The 24,847-nt window shown below is 41.8% G+C and overlaps 1 protein-coding gene across 6 annotated transcripts in view; it reads right to left on the minus strand.

The window, feature by feature from the left end:
- c2cd3 (C2 domain containing 3 centriole elongation regulator) overlaps positions 1 to 24,847 on the minus strand; it is a 222,277-nt gene that overhangs the window by 85,683 nt on the left and 111,747 nt on the right. For all 6 annotated transcript variants that reach the window (XR_015757475.1, XM_087988324.1, XM_087988325.1 and 3 more), the window contains 3 exons: positions 15,748 to 15,875; positions 14,978 to 15,139; positions 6,818 to 7,023 (listed from right to left, as the gene is read on the minus strand). Coding sequence is in view for 5 of the 6 variants with exons in the window: in XM_087988324.1 (XP_087844450.1) it covers positions 6,818 to 7,023; positions 14,978 to 15,139; positions 15,748 to 15,875 (496 nt within the window). In the remaining variant the exon portion in view is untranslated. The remainder of the gene's footprint in view (positions 1 to 6,817; positions 7,024 to 14,977; positions 15,140 to 15,747; positions 15,876 to 24,847) is intronic.

The following is a 24,847-nucleotide window of genomic DNA, read 5'->3' on the forward strand; positions in this document are numbered from 1 at the left end:
CTTTAGAGCTAGTTACATCGCAAGCCAAGCTATTCTAGTACATCAAACACACTGGCATTTACCCAATAATTGCCTGGGTATGTCCTATGAACAAAAAGCAGAACAAATGCAACCTGGCCAATTATGACACCAGCAACCTACTCTCAATCATCTGCAAAGCATTGGATGGGGTTGTCAACAGGGTTATCAATTGGCACATACAAAAGGATAAGAGCTGAAAATGTGTTGCTGGAAAAGCGCAGCAGGTCAGGCAGCATCCAAGGAGCAGGAGAATCTACCTTTCGGGCATGAGCCCTTCTTCAGGAATGCAAAGGTAAGCTGATGGATAAAGTCATTATTAGATTAGTTTACTCCTAATATAGAAACAACAAACAAGGAAAATATTATTAGGGTTTCTGCCACTAAATTGAACAGACTGTTAAAAGTAATCACGACAAGTAAATATGAAAACTTCAAATTAAATGTGACACTTCCTGAAGAAGGACTAATGCCCGAAATGTCGATTCTCCTGTTCCTTGGATGCTGCCTGACCTGCTGTGCTTTTCCAGCAACACATTTTCAGCTCTGATCTCCAGCATCAGCAGTCCTCACTTTCACATACAAAGGAATAACCTGCTCACTGAGGCTCAGTTTTGGGTCCATAGCCCTGTTCTCATTAGAGATTTAGTCCAAATTTGAATTCCAAAGCAGAAGTGAGAGTGACTACACTTGCCTTACTTAGTTTAATGTTACCTTTATGTTATCAAGGAGCCTGAGCAAAACTGGAGTCAACAGGAAGTATTAGGAATTCTCTCTGCTGGTTGGAGTCATACCTAACTCAAATGAAGATGTTTGATTCAGTTCAGATCCACAGCATCACTGCAGGAGTTCTTCAAATCAATAGTGTGTAATTTCATCAGACATTCCCTTCATCATGAAGTCAGAGTGGGAATGTTCATTGATGACAGCACAATTCAAAACTTATCCATTTGCAGCAAGACCTGGATAACTCCCAGGTGGGGCATATAATGGGCAGTTAACATTTGTCACACAAGTATCACGCAATGAGCAACTCCAACAAGATAGAATCTAACTATTGCTCCTTGTTAATCAATGACATTAACATTGCTGAATCCCCCATTATCAACATCCTGGGGTTAATGACAGATTTTTGATTTGTGATTTGAACCAATTGCACATATATGTCTACTTTTATGAAGGGGATCAAAAATTAAAGAGGTTAGTGTTTTCAGAAACAAAAGCAGAGATTGCTGCAATTTCTATGTGTTTTGTCGTTCAGTGTTTTCAGGATGTGCCTCCTGGAGTATTCATGGAATATGTTCATATTGTGGGAATTTAGGACAGGAGAGAGACAATTTTGATAAACATTAGCTTGCTTTTGAGTTCAGAATAATCAAGGACTGATTATAGCTAAGAAAAAGAGAAGTCCAGAGACTGGAAAGTTCTTGGGTAGTTTAGAGATCTGACTGGGCATAGACACAAGAATCGTTACTCCTGACTTTGTTTAGAGCAGTTGAGGGAATAAGCTTCCTCAGTGAAAGAGTTTAGCTTGCGAAACCTCCAGACCAGGTGTGCATAGTTAAACAATTACATTGGTTATTCAAAGCTGGGAATGTCAAAGATATCAAAGATATGTGACAGAATTCAAGGGAAAGCTTCACACTTCACAGGACAAGAACTGAGAAATAAAGCACAGACTGGATAGGAAGGAAAATTTCTGATATTTTTGAGCAATTCTAAAATGATGATGTTAGGGAGTAGATGCTATTGTGTTTTGTTGTATGCTTTGAAATCTTTCAAACTACATAATTTTTTGTGAAGTTTCATTTTATTGATAAAACCAAATCTGTAGTCTGGTGTTCTTCTGTTTATATTTTTTATATTTTTAATAATATGATCTATCAAGCCAACTTTAATTCTATGATTTGAGCTGGCCAGTGGCAAGATCAGCTGGGATCATAAGACGCTTTGCCTTTACGACTAGTGCAGTGTGGCAACAGTGTGCAACGTCAGTGTGCAACGTCCAGTTCGTCTGAACCATCAAATGGTTCATCATTTTCTCGGCGGCAGTTGGAGTGGGAGGTGGGTCAGTGAGGACCAGAGGCCCGATGGGAAGGTAAATTTTAAAAGATATAAAAGCTTACCTCATGTATAGGTGGAGTGCACACTGAGCAGGAGCGGACACAGGACTGCTGCATAAGTGAGGCTTCATATTCAGGTGGTTGCTTTAGCCGAAACACTACTTGGGTAGTGTCTCCCACCCATCCTCCTCCTCTAACCAAAAACAATGTTCCATGTACCGGATTGGTAAGATGACTAGTTAATTTTTTTTTAGTTTTTTAGTAGTCTCGTTGGAAAGGAGGTTCGGGCAGCTGAATGTTCCTCATGCAGGATGTGGGATGTAGAATCCCTGCTGACTGCATCTTTGGATAGTGCACCCAATTCCAGTTCCTCAAAAACCACGTTAGGGAACTGGAGCTGGAGCTGGAGCAACTTCAGATCATTCTGGAGGCAGAGCGGGTTATTGAGAGGAGTTACAGGGAGGTAATCACACCTCAGGTAAAAGAAAAAGGTAGATGGGTTACCGTCAGGGGATGGAAAAGGAACCGGCAGGCAGTGTAGGGATCCCCTGTGGCCATTGCCCTCAACAATATATTGTTTTGGATACTGTTGGGGGGGGCATGACTTACCAGGGGTAAGCAATAGGTCACAGGTCTCTGGCACAGAGTCTGTCCCTGTTGTTTAGAAGGGAAGGGGGAAAGAGGAGCAGCGCATTAGTCACTGGGGACTCCATAGTTAGGGGACAGATAGGAGGTTCTGTGGGAATGAGAGGGACTCACGGTTGGTGTGTTGTCTCCCAGGTGCCAGGGTTCATGATGTTACTGATAGTGTTTTTGGGATCCTTAAGGGAGAGGGGGAGCTGCCTCAAGTCGTGGTCCACATAAGCACCAATGAAATAGGTAGAAAGAGAGATGGGGATTTAAGGCAGACATTCAGGGAGCTAGGGTAGAAGCTTAGAGATAGAACAAACAGAGTTGTTATCTTTGGTTTGTTGCCTATGCTGTGCACTAGCAAGACGAGGAATAGGGAAAGAGAGGAGTTGAACACGTGGCTGCAGGAGGAAGGGTTTTGGATTCCTGGATAACTGAGACTTTTTCTGGGGTAGGTGGGCCTCTAAAAACAGGATGGTCTCCACCTGAACCAGAGGGGTACCTGGGAGGGGGGAGATTTGCTAATGCTCTTCAGGTGGGTTTAAACTAATTCAGCAGGGGGGTGGGAACGAAACTGTAGTCTGAGTATATAGAAGATTGAGAGTAGTGAGGTCAGAACTAAGATTTCAAGATTGCAAGAAGGCACTGGCAAGCGAGAAGTTGGTTTGAAGTGTGTCTACTTCAACGCCAGGAGCACCGGAATAAGGTGGGCGAACTAGCAGCGTGGATTTCGATATTGTACCTGGGATTTCGATGTTGTGGTCATTTCAGAGACATGGGTAGAGCAGGGACAGGAATGGTCATTACAGGTTCTGGGATTTAGACGTTTCAGTAAGAACAGAAAGGTGGTAAAGAGGGGGTGGTGTGGCATTGTTTGTCAGGGATAGTATTACAGTGGCTGAAAAGACGTTTGAGGACTCATCTACTGAGGTAGTATGGGCTGAGATTAGAAACAGGAAAGTACAGGTTACCCTGTTAGGGGTATTCTATGGGCCTTTAAATAGTTCCAGAGATGTAGAGATGATCCTCGATAGGAGCGAGACTGACAGGGCAGTTATTATGGGGAACTTTAACTTTCCAAATATTGACTGGGAATACTATAGGTCAAGTACTTTAGATGACTCAGTTTTTGTCCAATGTGTGCAGAAGGGTTTCCTGACCCAGTATGTAGACAGGCCAACAAGGAGTGTGGCCACATTACATTTGGTACTGGGTAATGAACCTGGCTAGGTGTTAGATTTGAAGGTGGGTGAGCACTTTGGTGATAGCGACCACAATTTGGTTACGTTTACTTTAGTGATGAAAAGGGATAGGTATATACTGCAGGGCAAAAGTTATAGCTGGGGGAAAGGCTCTTATGATGTGATTAGGCAAGATTTAGGATGCATAGATGGGGAAGGAAACTGCAGGGGATTGGCTCAATTGAAATGTGGAGTTTGTTCAAGGAACAGCTACTGCTGGTCCTTGATAAGTATGTATCAGTCAGGCAGGGAGGAAGTTGTTGAGCACGGGATCCGTGATTTATTAAGGATGTTGAATCTCTTCTCATGAGGAAGAGGGAGGCTTATGTTAGGATGAGATGTGTTGGCTCAGTTAGGGTGTTTGAGAGTTACAAGTTAGCCAGCAAAGACTTAAAGAGAGAGCCAAGAGGAGCCAGGAGGGGACATGAGAAGTTATTGGCAAGGAAATAGGAACAAGGAAAACCCTAAGGCTTTCTAGAGGTATATCAGGAATAAAAGAATGACTAGAGTAAGATTAGGGACAATCAAGGATAGTAGTGGGATGTTGTGCATGGAGTCAGAGGAGATAGGGGAAGTGCTAAATTAAAAAATTTCGTCAGTATTCACACTAGAAAAAGACAATGTGGTTTAGGAGAATACTGAGTTAAAGGCTACTAGACTAGATAGGATTGAGGTGCATGCGGAGGAGGTATTAGCAATTCTAGAAAGTGTAAAAATAGACAAGTCCCCTGGACCAGATGGAATTTACCCTAGGATTGTCTGGGAAGCCAGGGAGGAGATTGCTGAGCTTTTGGCTTTGATCTTTATGTCATCATTGTCTGTAGGAATAGTGCCAGAAGACTGGAGGATAGCAAATGTTGTTCCCTTGTTCAAGCAGGGAAGTAAAGACACTCTGGAACTGTGAGCCTTACTTCAGTTGTGGGTAAAGTGTTGGGAAGGGTTATAAGACGTAGGATTTATAATCATCTAGAAAGGAATAAGTTGATTAGGGATAGTCAACACAGTTTTGAGAAGGGTTGGTCATGCCTCACAAACCTTATAGAGTTCTTTGAGAAGGTGACCAAACAGGTGGATGAGGCTAAAGCAGTTGATGTGTTGTATATGGATTTCAGTAAGGTGCTTGATAAGGTTCCCATGATAGGCTACTGCACAAAATACTGAGGCATGGGACTGAGGGTGATTTAGAGGTTTGGATCAGAAATTGACTAGCTGAAAAGACAGAGGGTGGTAATTGATGGGAAATATTCATCCTGGAATTCAGTTACTAGTGGGGTACCGCAAGGATCTGTTTTGGGTCCACTGCTGTTTGTCATTTTTATAAATGACTTGGATGAGGGCATAGACAGATGGATTAGTAAATTTGCGAATGACATTAAGGTCAGTAGAGTTGTGAATAGTGACAAAGGGTATTGTAGGTTACAGAAACACATAGATAAGCTGCAGAGCTGGGCTGAGAGGTGGCAAATAGAGATTAATGCAGAAAACTGTGAGGTGATTCACTTTGGAAGGAGTAACAGGAATGCAGGGTACTAGGCTAATGGTAAGATTCTTGGTAGTGTAGATGAGCAGAGATTTCAGTGTCCAGGTACATAGATCCCTGAAAGTTGCTACCCAGGTTGTAGGGTTGTTAAGAAGGCATATGGTGTATTAGCTTTTATTGGTAGAGGGATTGCGTTTCGGAACCATGAGATCATGCTGCAGCTGTACAAAACTCTGGTGCAGCCACATTTGGAGTATTGCATACAGTTCTGGTCACCGCATTATAGGAGCGATGTGGAAGCTTTGGAAAGGGTTCAGAGGAGATTTACTAGGATGTTGCCTGGTATGGAAGCAAGGTCTTAAGAGGAAAGGCTGAGGGAGTTGAGGCTGTTTTCGTTAGAGAGAAGAAGGTTGACAGGTGACTTAATTGAGATAGATAAGATCGTCAGAACGTTAGAGAGGTTGGACACAGAGTATTCTTCCTCAGATGGCGATGGCTAGCATGAGGGAACATAGCTTTAAATTGAGGGGTGATAGATATATGACAGATGTCACAGGTAGTCAGAGAGTAGTAGGGGCGTGGAACACACTCCCTACAACAGTAGTAAACTTGCCAACTTTAAGGGCATTTAAATGGTCATTGGACGAGAAAGGAATAGTGTGGGTTAGATGGGCTTCAGATTGGTTCCATAGGTTGGCACAACATCAAGGGCTGAAGGGCCTGTAATGTTTTATGTTCTATCTACAAGATGCACTGCAGTAACTAATCAAGGCTTCTCCAATAGCAGCTTCCAAACTCATGACCTCTGCCACCTAGAAGTACAAGGGCAGAAGCTGCTGAGAACACTGCCACATACAAGTTATTCTCCAAGTCACAGACCATTCTGACTTAAAACTGTATCACTGTTCCTTAGGTGTCACTGGGTCAAAATCCTGCAGCTCCCTTCCTAACAGCATTGGAGGCATCCCATTGAGGTTAACTTATAAGGGCAAATTAGGGTGGGACCATAAATGCTGTCCTAGCCAGCAATGCCCACATCCAAAGAGCAAAAAAAAATCAAAACCAAACAATTAAAATGGTCTTAGCAGCCTGCACAATCCGCAGGTTTGTTGGAACAGAATATTTTGCAGGACAATTTTGGCACTAGTCATATCCGGCAAAGATCTCTCAGGATCCCTTCTTTATCAAAATATTGCTCCTTTTCAATTTCTCGAATTCATTTTTGCAGTAATGGAAGATAGCATTAAACTTGCACAGTTTTAAGATGCAATTGTCTGTAGGAAACTTGAATTTAAGTATTAAAAAGTAGTAACATATATAATTAGCTGAGAAAGTAAAATTGCTATAATCAATTTTTTAAAAATGTAAAACTTGTTTTTGCTCACCATTCATAAAATGACGAGATTCAGTGACCAGTTTATATGACTTCTCCAAGATCTCATCACCAGATTGCAAGGGTCTAATGCAGCCATCCATTTGATTATCATCTGTTCTTTGCTGTGGGGCTGGGTTAATCATGCGAGAAAATGGAGATGTCGACAGTTTCTCACTGAAGTATCGTTGAATATCATCCAGCTCGCTGAGATTCTTCCTGATCAAGACAGCAATAAAATTATGACACATGAAATTTCAAATGTAAGTAGCAAAATCAGTTGACGCCACAGACTGCACAGGTAAATCAAGAAAAAAGACAAAACAAATAACTGTGGATGATGGAGATCTGAAACAAAAACAGAAGTTGCTGGAGAAACTCAGCAGGTCTTCTGAAGGGAGAAAGCAGAGTTAATATTTAAAACTCTTCATAAGAATATGTTGAGTTTCTCCAGCAATTTCTGTTTTTGTTTGAGAAAAACCACAACTGAACGAAGAATAAAACTGCACAACAGTCAAGTTGCTTTTCACTTTCTTTTTAAAAGCGCATTAGGATAGTTATTGACATAATAGCCCATCGCCACACATTTTTCCATTCAATGTAATTATTTTTCTGAGAATCATTCTTCCTCAAATCCTTCACCTTCTACCATTTTATCTAACTTCTGTAGTAAAGTGTTCTGGCAAGTGACCTGCTACTACATTTTAAATGATGCCACACTTGACCTTTCTGCTACCAGGTGTGAACAGCCATGAGTGATGCCTCAACAGCATGGACTACAGGAGGAATGCACCTCATTGGCTTTGTAGGAGGGGGAGAACCTTATCCAAAAGAGCTGATATGTCAGCAGTCCAACTGCTTTTAGTTTTCATATAATCGAGGGCAAATTAATCTAAACCTGATCATACTTTAAAACTTTAGGATGACCTTTTAGACTTAAAATCTTCTCCTGTGATTAACAGAAATAAATCTGAAGAATTTTCTTAGTAAGTTTGCTTCCATAATATTGCTATAGTCTCCATAAGCAGGGATGTAAATAAGCTATTTAAGACTCTTGATCTTTCTAAACTTTGAAGTTCGATAGAACAGTCATTTTCGTAATATCTATCTTTCTCTCCAGACAAAAACAGAAATTGCTGGAGAAACTTAGCAGGTTTTCTGAGGTGAGAAAGCAGAGTTAATAATTAAAACTCTTCATAAGAATGCAGATATGCTGAGTTTCTCCAGCAAGTTCTGTTTTTGTTTGAGAAAATGTACAACTGAAAGAAGAATAAAACTGCACACCTGCCAAGTTGCTTTTCGCTGACAGACCTGCTGAGCTATTCCAGCATTATGCTTTTATTTCCAGCAACCACAATATTTTGCTTATGTATCAATAACAGTGTTTGGTTATTTCCCACTCAAATATTGATGAATGTAACAACATGGAGATACACCAGGCTTTCCTATTTCCACAGGTCTGGACTTTCATCCTGAAGCCGCAAGATAGATGTGAAAATGTATGCAATATTATACATCAACTTGGGTCCAAATACCCATTCAATCTCACTAGAAAACGTCTCAACTTAAAATTAAGCTTAATTTCTACTCTCAAATTTCAAGGCCATTGCGCTTGATGTGCATGAATGCTGGTTTGATAACTTCAAGCTAAGTAAGTTGAAAGGGACTTAAAGAAAGAACTTAGCATTTTCTTCAATCTTCTTGCTTCTGAGTAGCAGGCTGTGCCTCAAGTTCCATTCCAAAAATGTAACTCATAAGCAAAGGCCGACACTCCAGCAGAGTGAAGGTGTACTGATCTCTCAGAAGTGATATATTTTGGAAGAGACATTCAGTCCACAATCCATCCTCCTTTTCAGTTGGATATAAATGTTTCCGTGGCATTAGTTCTCAAAAGATTGTCTTAGTGCCTTGTAAAATATTAATTCATCAATATTAAAAGACAGCTAAAGCTGATTATCATCATATTGCAGTTTGTGGGAGCTTGACATGTGTAAATTAGATGTTGCATTTCCTAACTGTGGTTACCCTTCAAAAGTACTTAATTGAGTATTCGGTGCTTTGGGATGATCTGTGCTTGTGAAAGGTGCTGTATGTTTTTTTAAAATTCATTCATGGGATGTAAGCTTCACTGGCTGGCCAGCATTTATTGCCCATTCCTGGTTACCTGTGAGAAGGTGGTGTAAGCTATCTTCTTGAACCATTGCAGTCTATTTTACATAGGTACACCTTTAATGCTGTTAGGGCATGATGGTGGAGTTCCAGGAATTTGACCCAGCAACAACAAAGGAACGGAGACATATTTCTAAGCCAGGATGGTGTATTTGCTGTCCCAGTTCTTCTACATTTTAAAACCCTCTCATAGGTCATGGGAGTTACTGGTTGGCCAGTATTTATTGCCCAATCCTTGTTGCCTGTGGGAAAATGGCAGTGAATTGCCACTTCCTGAATTACTGCCTTCCTACATGAGGTAGACCCACAATGCTGCGATGAAGGAAATTCCAGGATTTTGACCAAGCAACAGTGAAGGAACGACAATGTATTTCCAATAAGGATGGTTCGATGTTTAGAGTAAAACTTGCAGATAATGGTATCCTATTTATCTATTACCCCTGCCTTATAGATGAGAGCAGTTGTAAGTTTGGAAGATGCTGTATAAGGATGGCTGGCGAATTTGTGCAGTGCAGCTTCTAGATTAGTGTCAGTGGCAGAAGGAACGGATGCTTGTGGATATGATGCCAACCAAGCACTTGCTTGACCTGGATTGCGTCAAGCTTCTTGAATGTTGTTGGAACTGTACTCAGCCAGGCAAGTGGGGAATATTCCATCACATTCCTGACTTGTGCATTGCAGATGGTGAACAGGTTTTGAGGATTCAGCAGGCAAGTTATTCCAAGCCTCTGACAGCTCTTGTATGCATTGTGTTTACAAGGCAAATTCAGCTCAGTTTCTGGTAAATGGTAACCCTCAGGATGTTGATAGTGAGGAATTAGTGATGGCAATGCCATTGAATATCAAGGGGCAGTGGTTAGATTGTCTCTTATTGGAGATGTTCCATTGTTTGGCATGAATTCTACTTGCCACTTGTCAGCCCAAGCCTGGATATGTCCCGTTGTATTTCAACATAGACTGCATCAGTATCTGAAGTCATGAAAAGTGCTGAACATTGCAGAATCATTCGTAAACATTGTCACTTGTGACATTATGGAGGGACGTTCACTGATAAAGTAGCTGAAGACGGTATCTTAAGGAACTCCTGGAGCTGAGATGACTGATCTTTAACAAGTACATTTTCCTATGTGCCGGATATGGCTCCAACCAGCGGAAAGTTTGACCCTGATTCACACTGATTCCAGTTTTGCTAGGTTTCTTTGACGCTGCTCTTGTCCAAATTCAGGCTTGATTTAAAGGGCTGTCACTCTCATCTGATTCTGGAAATGTGTTTGAACAAAGACTTAATCAGGTCAGAAACTGTGTGGCCCTAGTGCAACCCAATCTGGTGCAGTCATGAGCAGGTTATTGACAGCACTAGTCATGACACCTGCTATCACTTCACTGATGGTGGAGAGAAGCAGTAATTGGCCAGGCAGGATTTGTCCTGTTTTTCGTGTACAGAATGTCCACAAGCGATTTTCTACACTTTTTGAGTAGATACCAGTGTTGTTGCTGTACTGGAACAGCTAGGCAGGAGTGTGGCAAGTTCTGGAGCACAAGTCTTCAGTACTTTGTTAGAAACTGTCAGGGCCCATATCCTTTTCAGTATCCAGCGTCTCCAACCTTTTCTTGATATCACGTGGAATGAATTGCATTGGCTGAAGGCAGGCAACTGTGATGCTGGGAACGGCCAGAAGAGGCAGAGATGGATCATATACTTGGCATTTCTGGCTGAAGATTGCGGTGATTGCTCCAGGCTTATCTTTTGCACTGACGTGCTCAGCTTTACCATCATTAAGCGTGGGGGTATTTGGGGAGCCTTCTCATCCAGTGAGTTGCTTAATTGCCCACCATCATTCACAACAGGATGTGATAGGACTGCAGAGCTTAAACCTGATCTGTGGGTTATGGAATTGCTTAATTCTGTCTATCACTTGGCGCTCATGCCGTTTGGCATGCAAGTAGTCATGTCTGGTACCTAATTTTTAGGTATGCTGGGTGCTGCTCCTGACATTCTCCACTGAGGTAAAACTCACACAACACCAGGTTACAGTCCAACAGGTTTATTTGTAAGTATAAGTTTTCGGAGTGCTGCTCCTTCATAGCTAGTGGAGCAAGATGATAGGACACAGAATTTATAGCAAAAGATCATAGTGTCATACAACTGATGTGATACAGAGTCAGAGGGTCATAGAGATGTACAGCACGGAAACAGATCCTTTGATCCAACTCATCCATGCTGACCAGATTCCCCACCCCAATCTAATCCAACCTACCAGAACCTGGCTGATATCCCTCTAAACCCTTCCTACTCATATACCCATCCAGATACCTTTCAAACGTTGCAATTGTACTAGCTTCCACCACTTCCTCTGGCAGCTCATTCCACACATGCATCACCCTCTGTGAGAATAAGTTGCCCCTTAGGTCTCTTTTATACCTTTCTCCTCTCACCCTAAACCTATGACCTCCAGTTTTGGACTCTCCCATCCCAGGGAAAAGAGCTTGTCTATTTATCCTATCCATGCTCCTCATGACGCTCCAGGGAAAACAGCCCCAGCCTATTCAATCTCTCCCTATAGCTCAAATACTCCAACCCTGGCAACATCCTTGTAAATCTGTTCTAAACCCTTTCAAGTTTCACAACATCCAGAATTGCAGGCAATATTCCAACATTGGCCTAAACAATGTCCTGTACAGCCACAACATGACCTCCCAACTCCTATACTTGATGCGCTGACCAATAAAGGAAAGCATACCAAACACCTTCTTCACTATCCTATCTACCTGGAACTCTACTTTCAAGAAACTATGAACCAGCACTCCAAAGTCTCTTTGTTCAGCAACACTCCCTAGGACCTTACCATTAAGGTGTATAAGTCCTGCTCTGATTTGCTTTCCCAAAATGCAGCACTTCGCATTTATCTAAATTAAACTCCATCTGCCACTCCTCATCCCATTGGCCCATCTGATCAAGATCCTGTCGTATTCTGAGGTAATCTTTTTTGCTGTCCACTACACTACACCTCCAATTTTGGTGTCATCTGCAAACTCACTAACTATAGCTCTTAAGTTCACTTCCAAATCATTTATATAGATGACAAAAAGTACAGGACCCAGCACTGATCCTTATAGCACTCACTGGTCACAGGCCTCCAGTCTGAAAAACAACCCTCCACCACCATCCTCTGTCTTCTACTTTTGAGCCAGTTCTCCCTGTATTCAATGAGATCTAACCTTGCTAACCAGTCTCCTATGGGGAACCTTGTCGAACGCCTTACTGAAGTCCACATAGATCGTCTACTGCTCTGCCCTCATCAATCCTCTTTGTTACTTCTTCAAAAAACTCAATCAAGTTTGTGAGACATGATTTCCTATGCACAAAACCATGTTGACTATCCCTAATCAGTCCTTGCCTTTCCAAATACATGCACATCCTGTCCCTCAGGATTCCCTCCAACAACTTGCCCACCACCGACATGAGGCTCACCGGTCTATAGTTCCCTGGTTTGTCCTTACCACCTTCCTCAATAGTGGCACTACGTTAGCCAACCTCCAGTCTTCCAGCACCTCACCTGTGACTAACGATGATACAAATATCTCAGCAAGAGGCCCAGTAATCACTTCCCTAGCTTTCCACAGAGTTCTAGAATACATCTGATCAGGTCCTGAGGATTTATATTGAACAAACTAGATTGATCAGTCTTTCATCTTTTAGAATGGCTTGCAGGTTTCGATTCATTAGTATATAAATACCAGAACTTTCTTCAAGTCACATTTCTGAGATAATTTAAGGTTTTATATATTAAAAAAAAGTGCCTCTCAGCTCAGACAATGCATTAAAGGTGTGAGGTGCATACAATTCCAATCTTGAGTCAGACTGGTTCTTTTTCCAAAGTAGTAATTTATAAAGCGTCACATGGATTATAAAAAATATTGACTGCCTACAGATAATGTGCTTTTTGAACAAAATAGAAGGTATCTGCAAATACAACTCTCTACTGAACCAAGGTGGAGTTCCTGGCATGATGGTAGTAGTTGAACAGAGGATACAGCAGGCCACGAGGTTACAGGTTGTGTTGAAGTATGGTTCTGCTGTTGTTAGTGGCCAATAGTGCCTCATGGATACCTAGCCCTGAGTTGATTGATCTATTCAAAATCTGTCCCATTTAGCACAGTGATAGTGTCACACAACATGATGAAGTGTATCCTCAATATGAAGAGGTACTTTGTTTCTACAAGGACTGTGCAGTGGTTACTCTTACTGATACTATCATGGATAAATGTATCTGCAGCTGGTAGATTGGTGGGAATGAGGTCTAAGTATGTTTCTCCCTCTTGCCGGTTCCCTCACCACTGTCGCAATCTAGCAACTATATCCATTAGGACCTGACCAGCTTGATCAGTAGTGCTGCTGGACCACTCTTGATGTCAGACATTGAAATTCCCAACCCAGAGTATGTTTTGCACCCTTGCCACCCTCAGTGCTTCCTCCAAGTGTTGTTCAACATGGAAACACACTGCTTCATCAGTTGAGGGAGGATGGTGCAAGGTATTCACAGTTGGCTTCCTTGCCCTTGTTTCATGTGAAGCCCTGAGATATCATGGGGTCCATGGTAATATTGAGGACTCCCAGGCAACTCCCTCCCGACTGTATACCACTGTGCTGCCACCTCGGCTGGGTCTGTCCTGGCGGTGTGACAGGATAGTGAAGGTGGTGTCAAAGATATTATATGATTATGTGAATATCACTTGTGTCAAGTTGGTGCTTGGCTAGTCTGTGAGACAGCTCTCCCAATTTTGTCATTAGCATCCAGCTGTTAATAAGGAGGACTTTATAGGTTGGACAGGGCTTTTTTTAGTAATTATAGTTTCCTGTGCCAAGATTGATGTCAGGTGGTCCATCCCTTTTTATTTCTTTGTTGAGACTTCATAGCAATTGATACAACTGAGTGGCTTGCTGGGCCATTTCGGATGGCAGTTGAGAGTCAACTACATTGCTGTGGATCTGGCATCACACATAGGCCAGATTGAATCAGGATGACAAATTTCCTTCTCTGAAGGATATCAATGAACCAGGTGGGCTTTTCCAACAATCAGCAGTAGTTTCATAGTGATCATTAAATTATTAATTACAGATATTTTATTGAATTCAAATTCCACCATTTGAATTCAAACTCCCCCAGAATATTAACTGAGTTTCTGGATCAATAATTACTACTAAGCCGTTGTCTCCCCATATGGGTAGTGGTCACAGTTTGGATGATGTTATTTTAGGAGCCTTGGTGGATTTCAGCAGGGCATTTTATAGGTGATGCACATTGCTGCTAACAAGAGTCAGTGGTGGAAACACTGAATGTTCGTAGATGCGGTGCCAAACAAGTCGGCTACTTTATCCTGGCTGGAGCAAGCTCCTTGTTAGGTGTTGTTGGAGCTGCCATGATCCAAGCAAGTGGCACCACTCTCCTGACTTGTGCCTGTTTGTGGATGAATGGGTTTTATGAAATCAGGAGTGTCAAATATTTAACCTGTGACCTGCTCTTTTGTAGCCATTGTATTTATATTGCCAGTCCAGTTTAGCTCTCGTCCACACTACCACCCAGAATGTTGATGATAAGGGAACCAGTTGCAACACAAAGGAAAACAAAAGTACGAAATGAGTTATGATGATCTGGAATGCACTGTCTGAAAGGTTGATAGAAGCAGCGTCAAAAATACATTTTGAAATGAAAGTGACGAAAAGGGAAAAAGCAAAGAACTGGGATTAATTGGGATGGTTTTTCAGGGAGCTGGCACAGGCATCCTGGGCTGAATGGCCTCCTGCACTTTATGATTCCATCTGATCTATGTAACAGAAACTGCTGAACTTAATTTATTTTGTCACTGCTCAAGCTGTAAAAAAAAGTACAAATGTCTGGAAGTTCTAATGGTATTAAAATTTTCCAAACTCAAGTTATCCGCAACTTTTATTGAACAAGTAAAAACGTAACTGCATACTTGAAATGATAAACACTGAATTTACCTTAAAGCACTAAAGAGTGAAGTCCGTGAAGTTTGTGATAGTGATTCTGAATACCCAGCACTGTGCATGCTGTATTCCATTTGCTGCAAGGACTGATGAAACCTTCGTACATTTTGCATGTGTTCCTCATGGCGGGAGGTTTGGATATCTATGTTGACTGATCTATTAAGATGTTGGAAACGGCATTTAAATTATAATTAGCCTCTATTTGATCACTTGACATTTAATACGAAAGACATCTCTGTCAATGGCTCAACCATGTTCATTATTTTAGCTCTTTATTTTTATAGAATCCCTACAGTGTGGAAGCAGGCCCATTGGCCCAACAAGTCCACACTGACCCTCCGAAGAGTAACCCACCTAAACCCATTCCCTTACATTTACCCCTGACTAATGTACCTAACCTAGGCATCCCTGAACATTATGGGCAATTTTGCATGGCCAATTCACATGATTGTGAGAGGAAACCGGAGCACCCAGAGGAAACCCACGCAGACATGGGGAGAATGTGCAAACTCCACACAGACAGTTGCCAAGGATGGAATCAAACCCGGGTTGTTGGCGCTGTGAGGCAGCAATGCTCACCACTGAGGCACCAAGCTGCCCACAAGTTAAGTTTACTTGTCAAGCATGCTCACTGTTCAATCTTTTATCAAGCATGTCAATAATTTCTAGTCAGTCACAGCACAAAAGACATCAACACTTTCTTTTCCAAATAAATAGTTTTCATTTTTGTTATGCAATATTATAATTTTAGTTCAAATGCATACCTATCATTGGCTGACAAAGGATCCGCATTCAAAGATGTGATAAGCTGTTCTGAATATTTGGAGATATGGCTGGGGAAAGAGTTGTATTTGCCGCTGGTCTTATATGATAATGATTCAAGAGTAGGAATCTGTAACATTAAAGTCACATTATTGTATTTAATACACTAAAAAAAAAGCACTTTAGAAACATAGAAAATACGAGTTGGAATACGCCATTTTGCCCTTCTAGCCTGCTCAACCATTCATTATGATCATGGCTGATCATCCAATTCAAGCCTGTTCTTGTTTTTAACCCCACATCCTATTATCCTTTTAGCCCAAAGTGCTACATCCAACTCTTCTGGCCTTTACTGCTTTCACTACTCTGTGGGTGAATAAATTTCTCATCTCAAGCCTAAATTATTTCCCTTGTATCTGGTCTCCCCCACGATCAGGAATATCCTTCCTGTATCTACACTATTCAATCCTGTTAGAATTTAGTAACTTTTTATGCAATCCCCCTCATATTCCAGCAAATATAATCCTAAAAGATTTAACACATTCATTCCACCATCCGAAGAATCACCCTGGGTTATTGTGGTTCCCTACATAGCAAGAACATTCTTCCTCAGCTGCACACAATACTCCAGATGTGGTCTTACCAAGGCCCTGAATAACTGCAGCAAGACATCCCTGCTCCTGTACTTGAATCCTCTCACTATGAAGACCAATATGCATTTTGCCCTCATTACTGATTAAACCTGCACATTACCTTCAGCAACTTGTGAATACGGACACCCAGGTCTCGGTGTGCATTTTCCTCCTTCAATTTATAGTCATTCAGATAATAATTTGCTTTCCAGTTTTAGTTACCAAAGTGCATAACTTCGCAATTATCTACATATTACAGCAACTGCCGTGCATTTGCCACTCAGTTTGCCCAAGTCACACCTAAGGATATCCACATCCTCCTCTCACTTCACAATCCCACCCAGCTTTCTGTCATCTGAAAATGTGGAGATATTACATTAAATTCCCTCATCTAATCATTAATATATTGTAGCTGGATCCAAACACTGATCCCTCTAGTACCATAGTCATTGCCTGCTATTCAGGAAAAAAACAATTATTCCTACTCTTTGTTTTCTATCTGCCAACCATTTATCTATCCATTACAATTGACTCTTTTATGGGGCTGTGATGAAAACCTCTAAAAGACCAAATAAACCACATCCACTGGATCCGACCCATCAATTATATTAGCTACATCCTCAAAGAATTCCAGTAGAATTGTCAAGCAAAGTTGCTTTCCCTTTTGTCCCAGCAAATGCCTGTCCCTTAACTAATGTTATTAAAACCGATTATCTGATATTATTGGTTGTGTTTACTGCAGCTTGTTGCGTGCATACTTTATCCTTGTCATGCTTTCCAGTAATTCTCCATTGCTTTGCTATATCCTGAGATTAGAAGATGGTATATAAATGAAAGATTAGATGGGCCAACGGGATGAGGAGTACGAGGTGGAGTTTTATTTAGATAAATGTGAGCTGTTGCGTTTTGGTGAACCAGGGCAGGTCTTATATAGTTAATAGTAGGGCTCTGAGAAATGTTGCTGAACAAAGAGACCCAGGGTTGCAGGTGCATAACTCCAAAGTGGAGTCGCAGGTAGACAGGGTGGTGAAGAAGGCATGTGTCATGCTTGCCTTCGTTAGTCAGTGCATTGAGGACAGGAGCTGGGATGTCATGTTGCGGCTGTACAGAACATTGGGTGAGGCCACTTTTAGAATACTGCATTCAATATTGGACTCTGCTATTGAAAAAATGTTGTTAAAACTTGAAAGGGTACAGAAAAGATTTACAAGGATGTTGTCAGGGTTGGAGGGTTTGAGCTATAGGGAGAGACTGAATAGACTAAAGTGTTTCCCCTGGAACATCAGATATCGATGGGTGACCTTACAGAGGTTTATAAAATCATGTGGGGGGGGCATGGATAGGGGAAATAGCTAAGGTGAGGAGAAAGTGAGGTCTGCAGATGCTGGAGATCAAAGTTGAAACTTTATTGCTGGAACAGCACAGCAGGTCAGGCAGCATCCAGGGAACAGGAGATTCGACGTTTCGGGCACAGGCCCTTCTTCAGGAATGTGATTCCTGAAGAAGGGCCTGTGCCCGAAACGTCGAATCTCCTGTTCCCTGGATGCTGCCTGACCTGCTGTGCTGTTCCAGCAATAAAGTTTCAACCAAAATAGCTAAGGTATTTTCCCCAGGGTAAGGGAGTCCAAAACTAGAGGGCATAAGTATTAGGTTAGAGGAAAAGACTTAAAAGGGACCTGCAAGGCAACTTTTTCACGCAAAGGGTGGTACATGTATGGAACGCGTTGCCAGAAAAAGTGAAGTGGATACAATTATATCATATAAAAGGCATCTGGATGGGTATATGAATAGGAACTGTTCAGAGGTATATGACCCAATGCGGGTGAATGGAACTAGGTTAATGTAGAATATCTGGTTGGTGCGGACGAGTTGAACCGAAGGGTCTGTTTCTGTGAGAAAAAACTCCATGATTTCCCTTCTGTTAAGTCCATGCTAACTCTATCCAATACTGCCACTACTTTCCAAGTCTTCTGCTGCTAGATCTTTTATAAAGGACTCTTGTATTTTCTCCACTATCAACGTCAGGCTGACCTACAATTCTCGATTTTCTCTCTACCTCTCTTTTTAAACAGAGAGGTTACATTAGCCACATTCCAAGTCTGTAAGATCTGTTCCAAAGTCTTTATAATCTTGGAAGATGACTACCAAAGCATTCAGTATCTCTATGGCAACTTCCTTAAGTACTCTGGTACATAGATTATCAGGCCCAGGGAATTTCTCTGACTTCAATCTCATCAATTTCCCTACTAATGCTGACTTCCTTCGATTTCTCCCTCTCACTAAACTCTGATCGCCATCATTTCTGATGTATTATTGTGTCCTTCTTTGTGAACACAGAACTAATGTAGGTATTGAGTTGGGCAGTCTTTTTTTGTTGCTCATTGTAAATTGCCCTGTTTCTGACTTTTTCTTCAATTGTTTTCTCTTCACATATTCATAGAAACTTTTAGTCAGTTATTACATTCCTCCCAAACTTATCCTCATTCTCTATTTTGTCTTTCTTAATCAACCACTTTGTCCTGCTTTGCTGAGTTCTAAACTGCTCCCACTCCTCAGGTCAGTTGTATTTTCTGGCCAATTTCTATGCCTCTTCTTTGGGATCTAATAGTATCTCCAATTTTCCTTGCAAACTGTTGTTTGGCTTTTCCCCTTTCTTTCACATCATTTCAGAAAAAATAATCTTTGCTGCAATATACCCTATAAATAGCTCCTGAATGTTATAGTTCCCTTCTCACTTGGAATAGCACACGAATTGCTCTGCAGTTTCTCTGGTTGATAAGTGTTTGAGTGACACTAGCTTGATGCTGAACAGATTAACATTGTCAGCAGGTAGTGGAAGTTAGGTGAGAGAAGAGTTCTTCCTAGAATTCCCCCAAAATCTGTCTTGAATCCTCTGCTGTATACAATTATTTATATAAATCATATAAAGACAAATGCTTCCAGTAATATGTCACAGAAGTATAATAAAACAAACTTCTGTGAAAGTTTAAAGGAGTTTGAAGCAGACTTCTTAATACCACAATCAAACAAATGAGTTAAGGATGACAAACAGGATTTTAATGTATGTATGTTCATAGCAATAGACAGTGGAAAAGGAAACAAGACTCAATTTTGAAAAGCGTCCACAACGGGTCATCCTTGATGGGCTCCTATTCAACTACTGACACAACTCAATCATTGGTTTATAAGGTTTATAAGATAGATGAATTCAGGCCTGAGCATGAACTGTTTGTTGACTAACAAATGCATAATGGGAGGGAATTGCATGTGGACTTAATGCGAAACAGATACAAAGAAAGAAATTACACTTTACAGCCAAAAGGTCATACTTGTTACATGGAAAACATGGCTGCAAAGCAAGGTTTCATAAGAGGCAATCAGATAATGAACAGATAAAATGAGAATACTGACAAGGACCAAGGTGAATTACCATACTCTTCATCAAAATAATATCAAAGGTTTTTTTTTTATGTTCAACTGGGAGAGAAAACAACCTTAGTTTAATATCTTATCAAATCACAGCACTTCCAACAGAGCATTTCCTCATTATTGCTTGAGTCTGTTAGCCTAGATCAAATTTTCAAATTGACAGGATAGATGCTGACACACTGGTTTCCCATGTGGGACAGTCTAGGACCAGAGGGCGTAACCTCAGAATAAGACGATGTGGAGATGCCAGTGATGGACTGGGCAGGAGGTCACTTCACCTGATGTAAGAACAGCTCTCCAAAATCTTGTGATTTTAAATAAACCTGTTGCACTACAACCTGGTGTCATGTGACTTCTGATTCTTAGCAAGAGGTAGCCAATTTAAGAAACAAATGAGGAAGAATTTCTTTGAGCAGAGGGTAGTGAGTCTGTGAAATTCATTACTGCTGTTGAAGCTGGATCATTAAAAATATTCAAGGCTGTATAGGCAGATTTTTAATCAGAAAGGGGATGGGCAAAGGCAGGAAAGTGGGATTTCACATTCTCAAATCAGTCATGACACATTGAATAGCAGAACAGACTTGATGGAACAAATGTACACCTTCTGTAACTCCATCCTTTAGCTTTATGAACAATTAAACAATTAACATAAGATAGAAGCTCTACAAATATTTCCATCCTTAATGATGAGGGAGCCCAGCATATTAAAGCAAAAGACAAGGCTGAAGCATTTGCCACAATCTTCAGTCAGAAGTCCCAACTAGATGATTCATCTTGGCCACTTCAGGTACCAAACATCATTGACGTGAATATTCAACAAAATTGATTCACTCCACATAATCAGAAGAAATGGGTGAAGATACAGGACTTTACCAGGCTATGGTCTTGACAACACTCCAGTAATAGTACGGAAGAGTTGTGCTCCAGAACTAGCCACAACTTTGGTCAAGCTGTTCCATTGCAGCTACAACACTGACTATTTGAAATATTGCATAATGGAGGCCAAATCCTACCTGGTCAATTAGTGTCCTGGTAGTACACTCTCAATCGCCAACAAATAAAAGGTGTTGTCAACAATACTACCAAGTGAAACTTGTAAAGGAGTAACTTGTTCAGTGATATTCAGTTTCTGTTCTGCCAGGGACAGTCAGCTCCTGACTTCATTGCAGCTTTGGTTCAAACATGGGCAAGAGCTGTTGTGGTTCTGTTCGCCGAGCTGGGAATTTGTGTTGCAGACATTTCGTCCCCTGTCTAGGTGACATCCTCAGTGCTTGGGAGCCTCCTGTGAAGCACCTCTGTGATATTTCCTCCAGCATTTATAGTGGTTTGAATCTGCCACTTCCGGTTGTCAGTCCCAGCTGTCCGCTGCAGTGGTCGGTATATTGGGTCCAGGTCGATGTGCTTATTGATTGAATCTGTCGATGAGTGCCATGCCTCTAGGAATTCCCTGGCTGTTTTCTGTTTGGCTTGTCCTATAGTAGTAGCGTTGCCCCAGTCGAATTCATGTTGCTTGTCATCTGCGTGTGTGGCTACTAAGGATAGCTGGTCGTGTCGTTTCGTGGCTAGTTGGTGTTCATGGATGCGGATCGTTAGCTGTCTTCCTATTTGTCCTATGTAGTGTTTTGTGCAGTCCTTGCATGGGATTTTGTACACGACATTGGTTTTGCTCATGCTGGGTATTGGGTCCTTCGTTCTGGTGAGTTGTTGTCTGAGAGTGGCTGAATTCGACTGGGACAACACTACTATTATAGGACAAGCCAAACAGAGAACAGCCAGGGAATTCCTAGAGGCATGGCACTCATCCACAGATTCAATCAATAAGCACATCGACCTGGACCCAATATACCGACCACTGCAGCGGACAGCTGGAACTGACAACCGGAAGCGGCAGATTCAAACCACTATAAATGCCGGAGGAAACATCATAGAAGCGCTTCACCGGAGACTCCCAAGCACTGAGGATGTCACCTAGACAGGGGACGAAACGTCTGCAACACAAATTTCCAGCTCGGTGAACAGAACCACAACAACGAGCACCCGAGCTACAAATCTTCTCACAGATTTTGAATGGGCAAGAGCGATGAATTCTAGAGTCAATGTGAGGATGACTCCCCTTGACATCAAGGGAGCATTTTACAGAGTGTGTTATCAAAGAGACCTAGCAAAACTTGAGTCGATGGGAAGGAAAGAAAGTACGCGGTGGCGGTTGAAGTCAAACCTAATTCAAAAGAAGATGGTTGCGGTTATTAGAGGTCAATCTTCCAAATGCGTGATTTCTACCATCTTGAAGGATAAAGGCAGTTGATGTATGGCACACCACAATTTGTAAGTTAAATTAGTTAAGGATTAAAGCTTTAGCCATATAGTCAGCAATAAGAAAAACTAGCAAAGCATGTGGGAGCTACAAATGCACAGAAAAATGAATAACAAGTGAGACATTGAGACTGTCAAGGTCAGCAGAGGAGAAGTCATACTATCAGAGGCCTTGGCAAAAAGAACAGACAATGCCAATGAAAGATTGTGAGAAAATAAAGATTGAAGCATGGGAGCTTCTAAATATTTGCTGTAATCTGTATTATAAATCTTGAAGGTGTTCTGTGACCCACCAAAATGAGCTTTAAACTTGACTGTAAGGCTTCCTTCCATACATGTGAATTAAATAAATGAACGTTGTCCAGTTTGCCTGAAGTTCTCTCGTTCTCAAGTTGATCCCCATTTCATCACGGGGGGAGGCATTGGCCTAGTGGCAGTATTGCTGGACTATTAATCCCAGACCCTCAACAAATGTTCTGGGGACCAGAGTTGGAATCTTGCCATGGCAGATGGTGGAATTTGAATTCAATTAAAAACAAAATCAGGAATTAAAAATCTATTGAAAGAAATGAAATTAGATGGACCACCTGGCATTGACTTAGACACTGAAATAGAAATGGCAGAAACAGCACTGTTGACCCTACAAAAGTCATCCATACTAACATCTGGGACCAGTACCAAAATTGAGAGCTGTTTCTCAGACTAATCAAGCAACAGATTATGAGAATGAAGAGAACGAGGGTAGGTCCGATCAAGGACAGTAGTGGGAGACTGTGTATTGAGTCGGAAGAGATAGAAGAGCTAGAAGAGATATTTGTTAGGAAGGAAGATGTGTTGGACATTTTGAAAAACTTGAGGATAGATCCTAGGATTATGTGGGAAACAAGAGAGGAAATTGCAGAACCGTTGGCAATGATCTTTTCGTCTTCACTGTCAACAGGGGTGGTACCAGGGGACTGGAGAGTTGCGAATGTCGTGCCCTTGTTCGAAAAAGGGAATAGGGATAACCCCGGGAATTACAGGCCAGTTAGTCTTACTTCGGTGGTAGGCAAAGTAATGGAAAGGGTACTGAGGGATAGGATTTATGAGTATCTGGAAAGACACTGCTTGATTAGGGACAGCCAGCACGGATTTGTGAGGGGTAGGTCTTGCCTTACAAGTCTTATTGAATTCTTTGAGGAGGTGACCAAGCATGTGGATGAGGGTAGAGCAGTGGATGTAGTGTACATGGATTTTAGTAAGGCATTTGATAAGGTTCTCCATGGTAGGCTTATGCGGAAAGTCAGGAGGCATGGGAGAGAGGGAAATTTAGCCAGTCAGAGAGTGGTGGTAGATGGTAAATATTCAGCCTGGAGCCCAGTTACAAGTGGAGTTCCGCAGGGATCAGTTCTGGTCCTCAGCTGTTTGTAATTTTTATTAATGACTTGGAAGAGGGAGTCAAAGGGTGGGTCAGTAAATTTGCAGATGATACGAAGATTGGTGGAGTTGTGGATAGTGAGGAGGGCTGTTGTCGGCTGCAAAGGGACTTAGATATGATGCAGAGCTGGGCTGAGGACTGGCAGATGGGGTTCAACCCTGTCAAGTGTGAGGTTGTCCATTTTGGAAGGACAAATAAGAATGCGGAATACAGGGTTAACGGTAGGGTTCTTAGTAAGGTGGAGGAACAGAGGGATCTTGGGTCTATGTTCATAGATCTTTGAAAGTTGCCACTCAGGTGGATAGAGCTTGTAAGAAGGCCTATGGTGTATTAGCGTTCATTAGCAGAGGGATTGAATTCAAGAGTCGTGAAGTGATGTTGCAGCTGTACAGGACCTTGGTTAGGCCACATTTGGAGTACTGTGTGCAGTTCTGGTCGCCTCACTTTAGGAAAGATGTGGAAGCTTTGGAGAGGGTGCAGAAGATTTACCAGATGTTGCCTGGAATGGAGAATAGGTCGTACGAGGATAGGTTGAGAGTGCTAGGCCTTTTCTCATTGGTACGGCGAAGGATGAGGGGTGACTTGATAGAGGTTTATAAGATGATCAGAGGAATACATAGAGTAGACAGTCAGAAACTTTTTCCCCGGGTACAACAGAGTGTTACAAGGGGACATAAATTTAAGGTGAAGGATGGAAGGTATAGGGGGATGTCAGGGGTAGGTTCTTTACCCAGAGAGTGGTGGGGGCATGGAATGCGCTGCCTATGGGAGTGGCAGAGTCAGAATCATTGGCGACCTTTAAGCGGCAATTGGATAGGTACATGGATGGGTGCTTAAGCTAGGACAAATGTTCGGCACAACATCGTGGGCCGAAGGGTCTGTTCTGTGCTGTATTGCTCTATGTTCTATGTAACAGCCTGACATAATCGAGGTGCTGCATTTGGGAAAGCAAATCTTAACAGGACTTATACACTTAATGGTAAGATCCTAGGGAGTGTTGCTGAACAAAGAGAGCTTGGAGTGCAGTTTCATAGCTCCTTGATATTGGAGTCGCAGGTAGATAGGATAGTGAAGAAGGCGTTTGGTATGCTTTCTTTTATTGGTATTGAGTACAGGAGTTGGAATGTCATGTTGTGGCTGTACAGGACATTGGTTAGGCCACTGTTGGAATATTGCACGTAATTCTGGTCTCCTTCCTATAGGAAGGATGTTGTGAAACTTGAAAGGGTTCAGAAAAGATTTACAAGGATTCACTACCAACTGATGAAGGAGCGACGCTTCGAAAGCTAGTGTGCTTCCAATTAAACCTGT

The sequence above is a fragment of the Chiloscyllium plagiosum genome, unplaced genomic scaffold, assembly GCF_037043375.1.
Source record: "Chiloscyllium plagiosum isolate Xiang-an unplaced genomic scaffold, Cpla_swu_hap1 HiC_scaffold_6, whole genome shotgun sequence".
Taxonomy (NCBI): Eukaryota; Metazoa; Chordata; class Chondrichthyes; order Orectolobiformes; family Hemiscylliidae; genus Chiloscyllium; species Chiloscyllium plagiosum.